Consider the following 12,127-nt stretch of genomic DNA (forward strand, 5'->3'; position numbering starts at 1 on the left):
CCTATAATGCCTGCAACAACATGGATGAATATTAGAACATGCTAAGGGAAAGAACAAGCCACAGAACTGTAGTGCTCCCTTTCTAGGTCAGATGGTTGAGGTGACACATCTTGCTGGCCACTGTCTAATCATGTGACCGTCCTCTCGTTGTCTCTTCTACAGCACCGTGATTGTATTTTATGTACAGAGCGGGCCGCCTTTCAAGGTTCTCAGAGCTGCTGACGTGGCCCGGAATCTGCACAGGCGGCTTTCAAAGGAGAAGGCAGCCTTCCTACTTTTCAAGGTCTTGAGGGTGGACACAGCAGGTATGTCTCCCATGGAAATATTCTAATAAAATAAACTACATCTGCCAATTACAGGAGTTTTATTGGTGCGACGTGGACACTGTTGTGGTTGAATGTAAAATGTTCCCCATAGTGTCTCTGAACACTGTTTGGAATATTATGGAACTCTTAGGAGGTGGAGCTTTACTGAAGGAGGTGGACCCCTGGGGTTGGTCTTGGGGTTTTCTAGCCACTCACCCCATCACCCCACCTACTATTCCTGCTTCCTGACTGTAGAGGATTGTGACCAGCTAGCTGCCTTTCCTTGTCATAACTGCACTTTCTCTGCCATGATGAACTGTATTCCTCTGAATTGTGAGCCCTTCCCTTTTTTTTTTTTTTTTTTTTTTTTTTTTTTTTGGTTTTTCGAGACAGGGTTTCTCTGTGGTTTTTTGGAGCCTGTCCTGGAACTAGCTCTTGTAGACCAGGCTGGTCTCGAACTCACCGAGTGCTGGGATTAAAGGCGTGCACCACCACCGCCCGGCTTGGAGCAGTCATCTCAATGAGTTACCAGGATGTGATGTTTGCACCAGGTTAATTTCTTTCAGATATGCGCTAGCCTACAATTGACTCTCTCATTTGTAACATGCGTAACTTGGTAACTTGATTTTTTTGAAGTAGAATCTTTTGTTTTTCTAAGAGCCCAAAGTAGTGATTTATTTATTATAGAAAATTTGAACTATCCCAAAATGGAAAAAGAAGAAAACAATCCTCTAGTTTGTAGAGTTTAGAATTCCCATCGCCTAAATATAACTTTTGTTACTATTCTGAGGTATTCCTTCCAAGTTGCTCTATCTTTAGGAAATAAAATACAACCAAGATGATTAGATTTGTCAGTAAACTTGTGTGTGTGTGTGTGTGTATTTGTGTGTTGCTGGGCACTCGATCTAGTGTCTTACAAGTTAGGCAAAGTGCTCTACCCCTGAGCTACATCAAACTCTTGTAATGTGTCTTTAAACTTTAAGTCATACCATTATTATTTCCCCAAATCCTTTAGAATTTCATTTCCATGAGGCATTCGTGGCTCCCTGGTTTTTCTCCCTGGGTGTGTTCTGTAATCACACAACTGCTCTTCTACCCGTGGACTGATGGGATGATTTAAATAGTGTTCTGGTAAAGACAAACCACTGTACACTCTCAATTGCTTCCATGGCACATGTTCTTAGAGGCTGTTGTTTTGGTAAATGTTAAGGTTCTCTCTATGATAGGAATTGGCTTTTCCCTCAGTTTGTTTCCCAATGAGCCGTGAGATGGTGAGAGTTTATGCTACTGTTGTGGAGGTAATGGTAAGGGTTGAGACAGGGTCTCACCATGGTGTCCTGGTTGGCCTGGTGTTTGCTGTGTAGCCGAGGCTGGCTTCAAACCTGCTACAGTCTTCCTACTTCAGCCTCCTGAGTCCTAGGATTTTAGATGTGTGCTATCATGCTGGGCTTATAAGAGATTTTAGGTTTTGCTTGTTTTTTTCTCAAGACAGGCCTTCTCTGTGTAGCTCTGGCCATGCTGGGACTAATTTTGTAGACCAGGTATCTTAGTGTTTCTACTGCTTTGAAGAGACATTATGACCATGGCAACTCATACAAAGGAAAACATTTAATTGAGGTGTAAAGTTCTAATATCTTGACTCACAGGCAACAGGAAGTGGTCTGAGACACTGGACTTGGCTTGAGCATATATGAGATCTCAAAGTCCGCCTCCACAGTAGCATACTTCCTCTAAAACCACGCCTACTCCAACAAGGTCACACCTCCTAATAGTGTCACTCCCTTTGGGGGGGGTAGTTTCTTTCAAACCACAACAGCAGGCTAATCTCCCCCAGAGATCTACCTGTCTCTGCCTCCTGAGTACAGAGATTAAAGGCGTGAGCCACCTTGTTCAACTTCTTAAGAGATTTTTAATTCACCCATTTGTTCTGGGCTTCCACTATGGGAGTGGAACACTGGAGACCTCCTTTTGCCTGTGTAACCTCATTTCTGTACCCCTTTTCACAGGATGTCTTCTCAAATGTTCAGGTCACGGTCACTGTGACCCCATCACAAAACGTTGCATTTGCTCCCAGCTGTGGATGGAGAACCTCATACAGCATTATATGTGGGATGGTGAGAGCAACTGTGGTAAGTGTGTGTGTGTGTGCACGCGTGTGTGCGTGCGCGTGTGTGTGTGCGCGCGTGTGTGTGCGTGTGTGCGTGTCCGTGTGTGCGTGCGTGTGTGTGCATGTGTGTGTGTGTGTGCGTGTGTGTGCGTGTAAAATGATGCCTTCTGGTGTGGTTCTTGAAGACACTCAGTCTTTTCCTGGCTTAGCATCTAGAGAACCATCCAATCTCATTCTTACCTGAAGTCAAGTGAACCAGTTCACTTGATTGCACATTAAAACCTTTTCTCAGTCTGTGTCCAGAGACTGAGATTTGGCAAGGCCATTCTGCTCTCCATGACGGGCAGTGCTAAGAAACAACTGTGTTGAGACTTTTCTCCCAAATGTACCTGCTGTGGATTAGGATGTTGGGACCTGATGATAGCACACCCCATACTGGGATAATTCAAAATGAGAAATGTGGCCCACACTGCTGGGAGTCAGCCCAGGCAGGTACCAGCCACAAGAATCACAGTCTTGCCCCACAGCCCAGGTTGGTGTCTGTCAGTCTCTTTGGAGAGAAAACCACAAGCAAACACATACATACGCACATTTACACACACACTCACATATTTATAGTATATATAATATATAATGAATAAATATACAACTCCAAAGCAAAACATATAAGACATATATATGTATGCATACACACACACACACACACACACACACACACACACACATTCATACAGCCTGATCTTACTCTGAATTCTGTACATAGCAGATGACCTTAAAGATTCTTGACCTTGAATTCTCTACACGACCTTGAATTCTCTACAGAGCAGAAGATGATCTTTCTGCTTTTACCTTCTGAGTCTTAGGATTACATATCCGAGTCACCATACTTAGCTAGAAAACTACATTTTAATGGCAGTTTACTCCTAAGAATAAATTTGCTAGCCTGAGGACCCAGGCGGACATAAATGGCAAAGAAATGTTAAGTGCTGCCTGCCATGCTGTGTTCTTGAACTCCCCATAAACATCAGAGTTGAGCCAGCTTCAGACCGCTATGCTATGGAGATGGTATGAGATTTATTCAGGTCAAGCATGAGTCTGTCTCATTGGTGGTTTTGTTTTTTTAATTTTTTTTCTTTTTCAGACATGGTCTCTCTATATTGTTCTCGCTGTCCTGGAACTCTTTATGTTGACCAAGCTGGCCTCAAACTGACGTAGATCTGCCTGCCTCTGCTTTCCAAATGCTGGAATTAAAAGCATGTGCCACTGTCTTGGGCACAGGCACTCACTGGCATTTTTGCGGCTAAGTTATTACTTCAAAGCTTAGGATGTAGAAGGAATGAAGAGTAGTTCCCAGATTTACCTCTGGCCCTGATATCTTCATGTCACAGACAGACATACAGGCCCTTGACTTGCTCTATGAAGACCGTGGCATGGGTCTGGGGATCGAGCTTAGTAGGTAGACTGCTTGCCTAGCACACCCAGAACTCTGTCTCCAGCGCCACATAAAACCAGGTGTTGGGTGTATATCCATAATCCCAGCACTGGGGATTAGAGGAGGAAGGTCAGAAGTTCAAGACCATCCTTGGCTATGTAGTCAGTTCAAGACCAGCTTGGTTTATGTGAGAGCTTGTCTCAAAAAGAAGATGGAGGAGGAGGAAGAAAATATCATATAGACTTTTTTGGGGGAAGGCTATGATTCTTGGGATCTAGAATGAACATTTTAATATTTTATATTCTTATATATAAAATGCATAGTTGCCTCACTGACTCACTTCAGTTACTTTGGATTTCCTGCTCTCAAGTCAGTCTGAACTGTGTGTCTGAGCTCCCTGAGTTATGTCCCTCCACCAAATAGACAAAGCCATTAGTCTATTGTCCTGATCTGCATGGCACCTGGCTAGGCTCTGTTGCGTGCCCCACAGAGTGGTCCCAGCACCACAGCTGGCCTCTGCCCAGACAGACTCACCGTGAGGCGTCAGAACAGAGCTGGTGAACAAACGGTGTATCATTGTGCGCTCCGGCCTTCTCGTTTTGCAGAGTGGAGTGTGTTCTACGTGGCAGCACTGGCACTGACCCTGACAGCGGTAACGGGAGCTGTGGCTTGGCTGTGCATCTGCTGCTGCAGGAGGTACCCAATGTGCTTGCTCACTGGGAGAGAAGGAGCCCCTTTGCTGGCGTGATGGACGGCTTCGGGCTTGTGTACCTGCATTTGTCTCACTGTTTAACGGACTACCTGACAGCCAGTGTTAAAACATACCACACTTCATGGGCCCGACATGATGCATTTTATACTCTAGGCATCTGCATCTAAGTAAATGGGTCAATACTGGAGACATCTACTGAGCATTTACTGTTTTGATTCAGTGATGGCTCTAACTGTCCTGTTGTATTTGGCCCTCCCAGCAACCACAAGAGAAAGGGACTCTTTTGGAGGTGAGGGCATGGGACACAGAAGTCTTAATATTCCCAAAGTCCCCAGCTAGCAAGAATTAAAGTGAGAGGAAGAATCTCTTGCTTTTGGTGACATGATCAGACCAAGCTGACGGTTGCCTTAGTGTAGTGACTTGTCTGTTTTGAGACAGTGTCTCACCATGTTGCTGTTTCTGGGAATGGCTATGTAGACCATGCTAGCCTCATGGAGATCTGTCTGCCTCTGCTTCCTGAGTTTAGTGTAGTTTTAATGAGTGCTTTTGAGCCATGCTTTCCAGCTTAGCATGAGACTAATGATCGACCCAGTTTTTATGTCTTGTGGGAAAAAGACAGACAGAGTTATTTCTAAGGTCATTGTGGGGCTTCTCTGTCTTACCACTTCTTCTGGGTGCCCCTCCCCCCAGTTGCTGGTTTCAGTCCTGTGTCTCTGAATATTCTTGGTTAGCACTGATTTGGGGGAAACTTGCTTACCTACATCTTTCTGAGTGAGGTATTACTCATAAGGGAAAGCAGCCCGGGCTGTATACAGGTGTTGAGCATTGCTTGAAGGGGCCCCAGCACCAGAGCTGCAGGTGAACCTTTTAGTTAGGTGGGCAAAATCCCAGGTACCATGCTGAGCATTTGAGCTGAGTATTTCGTTGTTTCTTTAGACGGAAAAGGACTAAGATAAGGAAGAAAACAAAGTATACCATCCTAGACAACATGGATGAACAGGAAAGGATGGAACTGAGGCCCAAATATGGTAAGACTATTTCCTGATACCTTTGAACACCTTACCTAGGCATTGGCCAGAACATTACATTGGGTGAAACGGAGACCAAGGTGGAATCAACCATTTAATTAGTCCGGAAGAGCAAGCCTGGAAATCTACAAGCAAAGACAAACATCCTCAACCCCGTGTGCCGGCAGGCTGCCTGAGAGCAGGCCGATGGTACGGTAATAGAAATGTAACCACAAATAGACAAGTACTCGGAGACATTAGTGGGTGAGACTGCAAGAGCTTACTAAAGGTTGAACCTCTGCCAAGTGACCCCAGGACCAAGACTTCTCTTCCCTCGAGGTGTCCCCAGTGCCTGAGTCTTCTCTGCTCTGGGTTAGAGGGGGATGGGGCACATGACCCACTTGTACTTTCACCCTGGTGTATTTCTGTTAGCTGCTTTACATCCACTCAGTCCGCTGAGGTGTTTACAGAAAGTGTCTTCTCAAAGTGTGTTGACCCTTATGCTCAGGACACCCACCCTCTTCAGTTAACCTTTGGATGCTCACGTATTAACCACCACTGAATGCGCTTTCTCTGCCCCTCTGAGGCTGCTCAGTGCCGATTCTGGGTTTGTAGGTAACTTAACTCTTTGTTTCTTTTCTTTTTGTGTTTTTATTGTTGTTTGTTTGTTTGGTTGGTTTTTCCAGACAGGGTTTCTCTGTGTAACAGTTCTGGCTATCTGGGAACTCACTCTGTAGACCAAGTTAGCCTCAAAGTCACAGAGCCTCTGCCTCCCTAGTGCTGGGATTAAAGCGTGCGCCACCATCCCTGGCCGGTAACTTAATTCTTATAGAGAGGTGTGATCACTTTCAAAGTTGTGAGGCTCAACATTTGTCAACAGTGATGAAGTCTGTCTGTTCCCAGCCTGAGAAAGAAGCCTTGTCATGAAGAACAAGGACAACATCAGTGGGAAGTGGGGTGTGTGTGGAATGACTGTGTGTGTGGAGTGCTGTTAAGTTGTTGTAACCAAATACCTGACAAGCAGCAGCTTAAGAGAGGAAGTGACTTTAGCAGCAGGTCATTCTTCAGCGACAGGGCACTAAGGGGAATGACCAGAGGATGAGAAGACAAAGAAGGCAGGAAGGCCAGGGTCAGGAGATTTGCACAAGATTTGTCTTATGCCAACAAAGTTTCCTAAGAAATATAATATAGTATCTTACATTTTTCCTGGAAGGAAAATGTAACAGTGTCAGCCCAAACTATCCTACAAAGGGCCAAAGTCGGCAGGAAGCTAATCAAACAATGTTGCATGAAGGGAACATAGGTGTCTCAAGTGCATCACAGACCAAGCATACAGTGGCCTTGGGACTAACAACCAGAGCCTTAGTGTAGGACGAGTCCAGTTCTCAGAATGAAGCCGCGACTTCCTCAAGGCCCTGGTCTCAGGCTACTATAGGCTCTGCCAAGCCAGTTTCAGACAAGGAACCACAGTCCTCCACACACTGGGGCCTCGGGGAAAGCCTTGGGTTGGCCTGGCCCCCAGCCAGGAAGGGCTCATCCTTGTTAACTGAGCATACAGTCCATTTTGATGGAAAAGACCTGACTGTAGGAGCAGGTGTTGGCTATAGCAATGGGAGCCGAGGGCTCCTCACTCACATCCGTGTGGGTCTAGGGATGCCAGCCCTGAGCTGGTTTCTCCTTCTCTTTTATTCATCCCAAGACCACAGAGCATATGATGGTGCTCCCCACATTCAGGGCAGATCATCCCCAGCCAGTTGACCCTGTCTGGAAGAGTTCTCACAGTCACACACAGAGGTATACCTCACTAATGCCTTAAGCAGTGTTTACTTGACAATAAAAAATCACCGTCATAAGAGGCCCTGACAGGACTTCACAGGGAATACCAATAGTAGTTGTACATCTACTGAGAGCTTGCCCTTTGAGTTGCAGAACTTAGTCCAAAGGCATTATAAAAGGGCCTTTTCCCTTCAGAGGTTGAGGTAGTTGGGGTTGGTTATCTCACCAACCATCTCAATTCCTGCCTACCTTCTGACAAACCCTTCCTCTTCACAGAAGCAGCATCTTTCAGTCTTACCAATAGATGCGAAGAGGTTAGGTACCTTGTCCAGGGTCATGAAGTTGGTGTCAAAGCTAGAGCTCAAGTTCAAGGGTAACAGCCAAAGCTTCTGGTATGATAACCCGCCTGCCACGTAGGTAACAAGCCACAGTCCTCCCAGGAACACAGCCTAAAGGACAGCGAGGGGATGTGGTCCTGTCTTCACGCTCTTCCTGCTTCTCCCCAGGTATCAAGCACCGGAGCACCGAGCACAACTCTAGCCTGATGGTATCAGAGTCTGAGTTCGAAAGCGACCAGGACACACTGTTCAGCCGAGAGAGGATGGAGAGAGGGATCCTGAAGGGTTCCCTGAATGGTTCCGCCAGAAATGGAGCTTCCTTCGGTTACTGTGCAAAGGACAGATAATGGGCTGTGTGTGGAGGGACCTCTTGGGCCTGTGACCCGGTACCAGACAGTGGGAGTTGAAACACAAAACTGACTCCTGCTTGGCACAGCACTTTATGAGCCCTTCCCAGGGGCCTTGTTCTGTGCTCTACATATTTATTAAAAGACCCAGGTTCTTAGAATTTTCAAGACAAAACAAAACATTGTTTATTCAACTGATGCTCAGTAATAGAGAAAGGGGCACATAAAACTTTTGCGGAGTGTACTGAAAAGAGTTTTGTGTCTCTGTGCTGGACTCTTACTATATTTATTGCCCACGGTGAAATAAGGCTAACACTTGTTACTATTTATAGCCGCTTAGGAAAAACAAGGAGGGTTGATTTCCCTGTAGAAGCTGTGACAGGAAATCTTCCAGGAGTGGCTTCTCAGAGGACCTGCTGGATCAGCTTGCTGTTCATCTAGGAGGCAGGAGTCATCGGCATGCAGCGGGCTGCCTGTGTTGACCATGGTGGTCGTTCAGGAGTTAAGGAAGAATCAGCATCTAAGGCCAGGAGGCACCGAGGTGGGGAGGGGCTAAGGACTTGCAGGTTGAATGTTGAAGGTAGCCTTTACTATTCTTTTCTTTCTTTCTCATTTCTTCTCATTCTTTAAGAAAAAGAGGCCACGGTGGGGCTTTTTTTCAGCCCTGGTGGACATTAAACTGACTGCTTGTTCCCTTGACTTTTATTGAGTATGAACCTTAGCACTGCCGTAAAAAGGGAAGGATCCAGTGACCGCGGACATATTCCAAAACTCTGAAACATGTTCTTAATGAGGGGAGTGTGGTCACCATGCTCCTACAAAGATTTCCCATAGAAGTAACTGGATAGAAAGTTCACTATTTATGCTTAAAAACATATGTAAGGCGCTAAAGAAATGACTATATTTAAGATCACTTGCTGCTCTGGCAGAGGACCGTGGTTCAGTTCCTAGTACTCACATGATGGCGTACAACTGTCCATAACTCCAGTTTGGGGGAGGGGGTTCAGTGCCCTCTTCTGGTCTCCACTAGCAACAGCAATGTACAGAGTTCATGCATGTAGGCAAAATACTCATGCACATAAAATAAAATCCTAAAAACATATTTAAAATTTAAAGAACTAAATCACATTTTAGTTCTTTACACAAAGAGGAATGGAAGCATATCCTCCCACAAAGTGGCACCCGAGCAATGAACTGCAGCTAGCTGAGATGTTGACAGACTTGTGGCAGTTGTCCAGCTGCCCAGAGCCCTAGGGCTGGGAGCCTTGGCAATGGCCTAGGCATTCAAAGAGTAGAAGTGCCCACTACTGTAGTCCCAGCACCTGGGAAAGGAGAGCAAGGAGGAGCAGGAGTTCAATGCTAGCCTTGGCTACGCAGTAAGTTTGATGACAGCCTGGACTACATGAGACCCCATGTTAAAGAACAAAGAAAAAAAGTAGGAGAATTAGGACCACAAATTTTAGTAGTTGTTTGTTTCTGGAATTTTCTATTTCTGAGCTAGAGGTAACAGAAAGCTCAAAACAAAACAAAAACCCATGAGCAAGAGTGCACTGTATCATACTTTACTGGGAAAAAGGTCAAATTAAAATGTGTAGGAATGTACTTTTATTTTAAAAGTAATTTCTTGGTTTATGCCTATACATCCTAGTTCAGTATTATCTATGTTGTTAGAGGAAAAGTGATTTTTTTTTAAACGCTAGTGTTTAGTTTTATGAACAGAATCTTCCCAATCCTCAGACCAGTGTGATGCTACCTTTTGTAGGGAACTGGGCATTTCTGGCACAGAGAATGTGGTCCACCTTGAACCAACAGCACAACTGTGAATACCTACTGCTTTAGGTATGCATACATATGCATAATGTATGCATTGCTCATAATTAATCGACCTTTAGGATTCATCTCGAAAGGGGACATGCCTATGTCATAGACGCTCACCGAAGGTCCATGGAGCATAAGTGCTTCTTCCAGGGTCACAGTCAGCAGTGAATCGGAGTGCCAAGACCTGCTGTGCAGTGCATGAATAAGTCCAGCCTTCAATGTTGGGGGGCAGATCCTGGTGAGCGTTTCAGACCCCTGGAAGTTCTGTTGCTGGGGCAAAGAAGAAACCTTGGAGTGTGTCTGAAAGCAGAGGAGAAAGTGGAAATTCATGGACCTAGTCTCCCCGGGACTGGAGCAAACTCTGAGCTAGCCTTCCCTCTAGGTTTGTGACCTGTGTGTGTGCCAGTTCTGTCCTTGGCTATCTCAGCCTGGCCTCTCTGCTCCACCCATCACAAAAGAACCTTGAATCCATGGCAAAGCAGAAATAAACATCACAATGACTACTGGAAAATGGATTCCATCTTGTGACCCACTTGTTTCCTGGGGAACAAAAGAGAGAGTAGCTTGGACACTCAACGTTCATTTTGTGCTGTTTATAACTACAAATCTTGGGGCCTGAAGGTTCTAAGCCCTGTCAGTAAACAGAAGAGCAGGTCTCTAGAGCAGTGGTCTCAACCTTCCTAACGCTGCCACCCTTTATACAGTTCCTCATTTTGTAGTGACCCTCTACCATAAAATTGTTCTGTTGGTACTTCAGAACTGTAATTTTGCTACTGTTTTGAAACCCTGGTGAAAGGGTCGACTCCCAGGTTGAGAATCGCTTCTCTAGAGTATGGGAGAGAACATCTATAGTGCTCAGAGGCTGAGAGCACAGCTGATTACTGTTTTAGACAAAAGTCCAATCCAGCATTCCCCCAACTGAGCATATTTAAAACACCTTAAAGACAGGTAGCAGGCAGCAGCAGTCACCTGAGATTCTAGCACTGGGAAAGTAGGGGCAGGAAGATCAAGAGTTCAAATCACCATCCACTGCTGTAGATGGGATTCAAGGCCAGGCGGGGCTACAGACCTGTCCCAAGCAAGCAAGTAAACACCCAGTGAAGTAAGAAAATGGTCACCAAGTTACCATGGATTCTGAGTCTTGATCTTTATTCTTTTCAATGTATTATTTTCCACACGTTCTGACAAAGTGTTGATTCTTGTGTAATACTATTAAATACAAGTGCTGATCTAAAGAGAAATGTTGTAACAAGAGCGGCGGGGCTGCGTCCCCAGCACCCAGCCGCCCACATGGCTAGCTTATGCCCCGAAATAATTACACGGAAACTGTATTCTTTTAATCACTGCCTGGCCCATTAGTTCCAGTCTCTTATTGGCTAGCTCTTACATATTGATCTAACCCATTTCTAATATTCTGTGTAGCACCATGAGCTGGCTTACCAGGGAAGATCTTAACCTGCGTCTGTCTGGAGTGGGAGAATCATGGCGACTCCTGACTCAGCTTCTTTCTCCCAGCATTCTGTCTGTTTACTCCACCCACCTAAGGGCTGGCCTATAAATGGGCCAAGGCAGTTTCTTTATTAAATGAAAGTAATTCCTCCATCATTTCCCCTTTTTTTGTTTAAACAAAAAAGAAAGGCTTTAACTTTAACATAGTAAAATTACATATAACAAAATGGTTATCAAGCAAGAATTATTTTTACAATATTTATATCTATTTTATCTCTTATCATAACTAAGGAAAACTATAACTATCTATCCATTCTTCAACTCCATCAAAGACTCCAGAAGGATATAATATTACCTAAGTAAACAAGAAATCCAAAACTCTAGAAATGACAGAGACATTTCGCTGCCTGGACAGTCATTCAAAGTTCCTCTGTACCGTTGTGGCATCCATCTTCAGCCTATAGGCCCATAGTATCCAGCAGACATTTTCATCAAGCAGGAAATTCCAAAGACAGTTCAGTCATTTTTTGCTGTGTCCTGCAGAATGTCTCGCAGACTCTTTCATGAGTCAGGAACCCCGAAAGACCATCTCACCTTTAGGCAAGTTCAGTAGTCCTCTCTCTGTAGGTTCTTTGTGTCCAGTTTATGTAACAGTCCAGGCAAGAACAGTTTCTTGCCCAAATGGCTATCAAACTCCATAAGGAGCCTCTTCAATGCCCATCTTCCTCTTGAAGTAGATTGGTACTGCCAGGAGCAGACGTGTCTCATTGTCATGAAAAGCCCTAAGTTATTAAAATATTTTAAATGCCATGTTCTGTAGTCTTTGAAAGATATGA

At 45.0% G+C, this 12,127-nt stretch overlaps 1 protein-coding gene across 6 annotated transcripts in view; it reads left to right on the forward strand.

Annotated features, from left to right (window-relative positions):
• Kiaa0319 (KIAA0319 ortholog) overlaps positions 1–11,223 on the forward strand; it is a 52,487-nt gene extending 41,264 nt beyond the window's left edge. For all 6 annotated transcript variants that reach the window (XM_057787459.1, XM_057787456.1, XM_057787460.1 and 3 more), the window contains 5 exons: positions 163–305; positions 2,312–2,434; positions 4,450–4,540; positions 5,493–5,584; positions 7,846–11,223. In XM_057787459.1, coding sequence (XP_057643442.1) covers positions 163–305; positions 2,312–2,434; positions 4,450–4,540; positions 5,493–5,584; positions 7,846–8,024 — 628 coding nt within the window. In that variant the 3' untranslated portion in view covers positions 8,025–11,223. The remainder of the gene's footprint in view (positions 1–162; positions 306–2,311; positions 2,435–4,449; positions 4,541–5,492; positions 5,585–7,845) is intronic.
• The last annotated feature ends 904 nt before the right edge of the window (positions 11,224–12,127 follow it).

The sequence above is a fragment of the Chionomys nivalis genome, chromosome 13, assembly GCF_950005125.1.
Source record: "Chionomys nivalis chromosome 13, mChiNiv1.1, whole genome shotgun sequence".
Lineage (NCBI taxonomy): Eukaryota > Metazoa > Chordata > Mammalia > Rodentia > Cricetidae > Chionomys > Chionomys nivalis.